The sequence below is a fragment of the Bidens hawaiensis genome, unplaced genomic scaffold (genome assembly GCF_021521415.1).
Source record: "Bidens hawaiensis isolate Kalapana, Puna unplaced genomic scaffold, B.hawaiensis_p1.1 tig00044667_1, whole genome shotgun sequence".
Classification (NCBI taxonomy): Eukaryota; Viridiplantae; Streptophyta; class Magnoliopsida; order Asterales; family Asteraceae; genus Bidens; species Bidens hawaiensis.
This window is the reverse complement of record NW_027497927.1, coordinates 76490-82049: the sequence shown is the minus strand read 5'-3', so window position 1 is coordinate 82049 and position 5560 is coordinate 76490. Positions and strand designations below refer to the sequence as shown.

Here is a 5560-nt window from a genome sequence, read left to right as displayed (position 1 = left end):
GTGTAAGATAAAGCAAGAACCAACTTTAAACAAGCACAAGTTAACCTATAAATAAGATTATTATTTTAATGATTTGATTTAAGTCTTGATTATAAGTTAGCATAATTAATAAGTAAATTATTATATATAATATATATATTACCGGAAAAGCAGGGCAGAACAGGATAGAAGACGAAGGCAAAGAGAGAGGAGACGGCAGAGGAAGAACAACGGCAAGGAGTAAGAGAGAACATGAGAGTTTAAGTGCTTTGTGTGTGTAGTGTTAGGAAATTAACATTATTATTTATAGGGAAACCCTAGGGAACACAATCCCTAGAAAAGGGGAAAAGATCTCCAAAAGGTAAAAGATTCCAAAAGCAAAAGATATCAAAAGATATGGCAGCTGCAGGGGGCAAAGGAAAAGCTGACAGGTAACAGTAAACAGGCATGGGCGAGTCAGATAAAGGTACTGGTCAAGCATGGAAAAAGCAGATCTCAAAAGATAATGTCAGTCACTTTTTCTGCCAATCAATGGGGTTGGTGCGCATGCTGCGCCAAAAGTGGCTTTTCAGACATAAGATATGTCAGGTCAACAGCACAGAAGATAAGACATCACAAAAGTAAACGGCTAGATTAAACAGAAGACTCAAAGGGTTTAGCGCGAGAAGGCTCGAGCGCACGCGCGAGGGCGAAGGCAGACAGAGAACAGTCCACAGCGCGCCGAGGGAAGAACTAGAATCCTTAGCGCGTCGCGGGAAGAACTACCATTCTTAGCGCGCTGCGAGAAGAACTACAATTCTTAGCGCGCTGCGAGAACAGTTTGCCTCGCGTATCGCAGGAACAACTGGTCTTCGCGCAGGCTTCCTTGTAAGGAGTCTGGCGCGTGGAGCTGCGCAGACAACCTTAGGCGGGAAGGAACAAAGGACAGTTAGGGGTTCAAGGCTTAAGGGCGGAACAACGACAAGAGAGAGAAAGAGGCGGGATGGCAACAAGAGGGAAAAGAAGGCGGAAAGAGAGAAGAAGAGGGACGGGACGGCGGGAAGGAAAAGAGAGAGAAGAAAAAGGAAGGAAAATATATTATTATTATTAAAAGTAAAGTATAAGTATAAATAAATATTAAATCATAAAAGAAAGAGATCGAATCGGAGAAACGGGTACCTGGGTCGGGTCGGATCGGGGCAGACGTCACACTCCACCTCCCCCCCCCCCCCCCCGGCGCCGCTCTTACGCCGGGAGAGGGGGGGGTTGGGTTGTCGCTGGAGTGTTGTTTGATTTAATATCATTATATTAACTCTGTGTGTATAATATGTATACACACACACACACATATAGGGGCTACAAAACCATTACACCCTAAAACAAAAATCCCTCCTTTGCTGACTTATGGCCAAATGTCACAAATCGCCTCATTTTGTAGCTCCTTCACTACACATAGCCTAAGAGTATATGCACCAACAAGCGTGTCCAGTCAGCTATCACATCATATGTTATCTTTAGTTGGAAAACTGTACTAGTACACGGGCCTCAATATAGTAATAACATATATAGAAATTACTTTATAGTTACAAACCTATACAAGTATAGTCTCCAATATAACTTTTTATAGTCAAATATAAAATAAACATCAGAAACTTAAGAAGCCTGAGCTATCCTGGCTGCAGTCCCATAGTTTTTTCATGGTTTTCTTTCAGTGATCCGAACAACCCATCTGGGCCTTCCACAATAAAACATAAGCCGTCCGATACCCGACCCGATTAACATCCCAAATCCAAATCCAATAACAACAGATTCCCAAGAAAGCCCGTTAAGAAAACTCGAATCTTCCTCTTCTTCAAGTGTTGGATATGATGGCCTGTTATCATCTCCACAGCCCGTTATCAACGGAAATCCACATAACCCATTGTTCCCTTGATATGAATCGTTTCCAAACGTATTAAACTGTCCCCCTCGAGGTATGGCTCCATGAAGCCGATTATTAGAGAAATTTACAACCGCAAGGAATGTCAAACTTGCTAACTGTCCAGGGATCTCACCGGTCAACTTATTAGAAGAAAGATCTAAAGATTCAAGAAATGTGAGATTCCTCAACTGTGTCGGGATCTCACCGATGAGACTGTTATGTGATAGATTAAGAAACCGAAGCGATCTCAGCTGTCCAATCGTGTCGGGAATCTCCCCTTGGAAGTTATTAACCGAAAGGTCTATAGTCGTGAAGACGATTAATATTCTCTGTAGCTCCAAACTCCATCCTTTGATCACTAGGCTCACTGTGTCATCATACATGAAATGTCTATCCGTGTAGAAATCTTGTGATGCCATGAAACGTCTATCCATGTAAAGATCTCCTGATGCAGAGCTATTTGTGCTCATCATTGCTTTAAAGTTCTTCACGTAGTTTGCTGGCAAACGGCCCGTAAGCCCATTGTTAGATAGATCAAGGATCCGCAGCTTTGGAAACGGGCTTTTCGTGGTGGATGCGTGTAACGGGCCGTTAAGTTTATTACCACTCAAGACAAGAACTTGCAACTCGGGAATTGTGTCGATCCAATGCGGGAATCCGCCTGTCAGCATATTGTTCCCAAAATCTAGAACTTCAAGTTTCCTGCAATTGATCAAACTCCTTGGAATCGAACCTTCGAGTTGATTCCCGTTCATGTTTATGTTCCTTAAATAATTATTTTGCTTCAAGAATGTTATGGGAATGCTACCATGGAACCGGTTCAACCGCAAGTCCAACACTTTGAGAGTCGGACTGAAATGACCCACGCATTGTGGAATCGGGCCAGTAAACTGGTTAGTCCCGAGGTCAAGAATCTCCAAGTATCTCAACTTGCAGACTGATTCAGGGACCGAGCCAGATAACGAATTATTACTCAAAGTCAAGTGCATTAATTTTTCACAGTTTGTTATAGTTTCAGGAAAATAACCTGAAAGTTCATTGTCATGAAGCACAAACTGCTCCAAGTTTCTAAGCTTACCAACCGAATCTGGGATCGAGCCCGTTAGCCCATTTTTAAGCAAGAGCAACTTAACTAGAGACTTCAGGTTTCCCAACTCTTCAGGAATAGAACTGTTAAACCAATTGTCATTAAGGTACAACTGCTCTAGTTTGGTTAGATTACCAACCGAAACCGGGATCTGACCGCTTAGCTCGTTGTGAGCGAATGATAACTTAACCAGAACCTCTAATTTTCCTAGTTCGTGCGGGATAACACCCGATAGAAAGTTATTATGAATATCTAATGTCTTTAGCCTTCTTAGGTTTCCTAGTGAGCCCGGGATGGAACCCGTGAGCATATTATGGCCCAATTGTATAATAATCAATTCATTCATGCTTACTATTTCGTTAGGAATCCAACCCGAAAGTTTATTCGTGTATAAAGATAAAACCCTTAATGAGCTCAGGTTTCCTAACGATGGTGGGATCGAGCCCGTTAGATTGTTCAGGAACAAGTGCAGTTCAGACAGTTTACTAAGGTTTCCTAGGCTAGACGGGATTGAGCCCGTTAGAAAGTTAAACGAGATATTAACCATCACTAGATTGTCTAGATTTCCTAAAGAATCAGGAATATGACCTCCTAGATTATTATCATTCAACATCAGGGTCTGCAGGCCCGATAACGTTCCTATCTCTCGTGGAATCGTTCCAGAAAAACGATTACACGAGAGATCAAGGAACACGAGTTTAGAAAGGTACCTGATTTCGACTGGAATGGGCCCGGAAATATTATTTATTCTAAGGTCTAGATGTGTTAGACTAGTGAAAGATGAAAACTCGAACTTTAGAAGTGTACCGATTAATCTAGAACTAGAAAGGTTGAGTTCGATCATGTTTCCTTGATCATTGCAATGAACACCGTACCAGGCGCATGGTGCGGTGGTCGAGGTTCGGTTGGTATCGCTTAGGTTGCATGACCATGAGGATAATAATGGGTTGTGTTGGTTTGTGAGGCTGGTCTTCCATTTGAGCAGAGAATCAGCTTCTTGTTTTGAAGCATAAGTGTGAATTGTTGAAAAGAAAAATGTAAAGAGAATAATAAAGAGTGACCTCATTGGTGTTTTGATGTTGAATAAAAGATGGTTTAAAGTTTTAATATATATAAATATATGTGTATTTTTGGTTGTGACAATTGTCTAATATTAGAGATGAACTTGACTTGCTTGATAGGTATATTTTTAAACAGATTTCACATTTGTTCATTCCTTGTGGCTTCTTGGCAAATATGTGTCATCTATTACGTGCATGTTACGAAAGTGAGACTTAACCGACCTGTGTTCACAACATTGAGTCATTGACTTCCTCACCAAATCATAGATTTGTTGAGTTGAAAGTATAAGTTCTCACAATTTTACAATCCTTTTTTCTTTTATTGTCCTAATTAATTTTCTTTAATATTTGCATGGTGGGCATCTTGAGTAATTGGCCTTAGAGGTGCACAAACCGGGTATTTTCAGGAACCAGAACCGGGTAGGAACTGTTCCGGGTATGGTCAACAAAAGTAAAAACCGAGTCCGGGGAGGAACCGGTTCCGGGTATAGTCGGGTATTTGACTGGGTTTCAGGTATAGGGTAGGGTCGGGTTTTGACAGGGGGTGGAACCTGTTCCACCGGGTCGGGTTGGTTCCGGTTCCGGGTACAGTTCCGGGGAGAAACTTAAAGCCCAGTCCGTACCCGGGGTAAGGTAGGGTCGGGGCTGGAACCGGTTTTTTTGTGCACCTCTAATCAGTGACGAAGTTTGGACATACACGTCGAGGGGGCGGGACTCAATATATATAAAAAAATTCATAAACTAGAGGGGGGTGGGCTCAAAATTTCAGTCGGAAACGGGTAAATTTACACCATGTATAAAAATTTTTGGCCGAAAAAGAATTAATTTACACTACCGAGCAAAAAACGAAGGGCCTGGGGTCAAAAATTCGGTCGGAAACGGGTAAATTTACACTATGTATAAAATTTTTCGGCCAAAAAGGATAACTTTACACTACCGAGCGAAAAACGATGGGTCCGGGATCAAAATTTCCGTCGGAAACGGGTTAATTTACGTGTATAAAAATTTTCGGCCGAAAAAGAATAAATTTACATCACCGAGCGAAAAATGGAGGGGGGCGGGCCCACCCCTGGCCCCAATTAAGCACTCCAATGCCTCTAATTGGCCTTATGGTTGTCCAACATATTCTATTTATAGGCCTTCCTGCTGCTTCTTGAATCTCAGTTCTCTTCTCGGTTGCTAGCTATAAAACGCCGCCTACATCCATGCAACTAGGACAAAAGATCTCATGGTTAGACCATGTGTAGTCATAATAACGTCTCAATCAGCGAGGGGGCATTTTATAAAAAGTGGTGTGGTGGTCAAATGTCCCTACAATCATTGCTCAATCACTGATTGGTACACAAGTTTCCCTCTCCACACCGTTTTGTACACAACGTTTGGCACCAAAACAGTCCCCAGAATGTCCTTTACACATGGTCTTAACGGTCGTTTCCAACGTTCCTTTATTTCAAGATTGCATTTATTAAGTTTCTGATTCTACTCCTTTGGATGGCTATATATAATCGAGACTCTAGAGGCCGCAATAAATAC

At 42.0% G+C, this 5560-nt stretch overlaps 1 protein-coding gene across 1 annotated transcript; it reads right to left on the bottom strand.

The window, feature by feature from the left end:
* Positions 1–1653: 1653 nt before the first annotated feature.
* Positions 1654–4271, bottom strand: LOC143595102 (uncharacterized). The gene has a single exon (XM_077074228.1). The coding sequence runs from the start codon at positions 4030–4032 to the stop codon at positions 1654–1656; it is 2379 nt and encodes a 792-aa protein (XP_076930343.1). The 5' UTR covers positions 4033–4271.
* Between the last annotated feature and the right edge of the window lie 1289 nt (positions 4272–5560).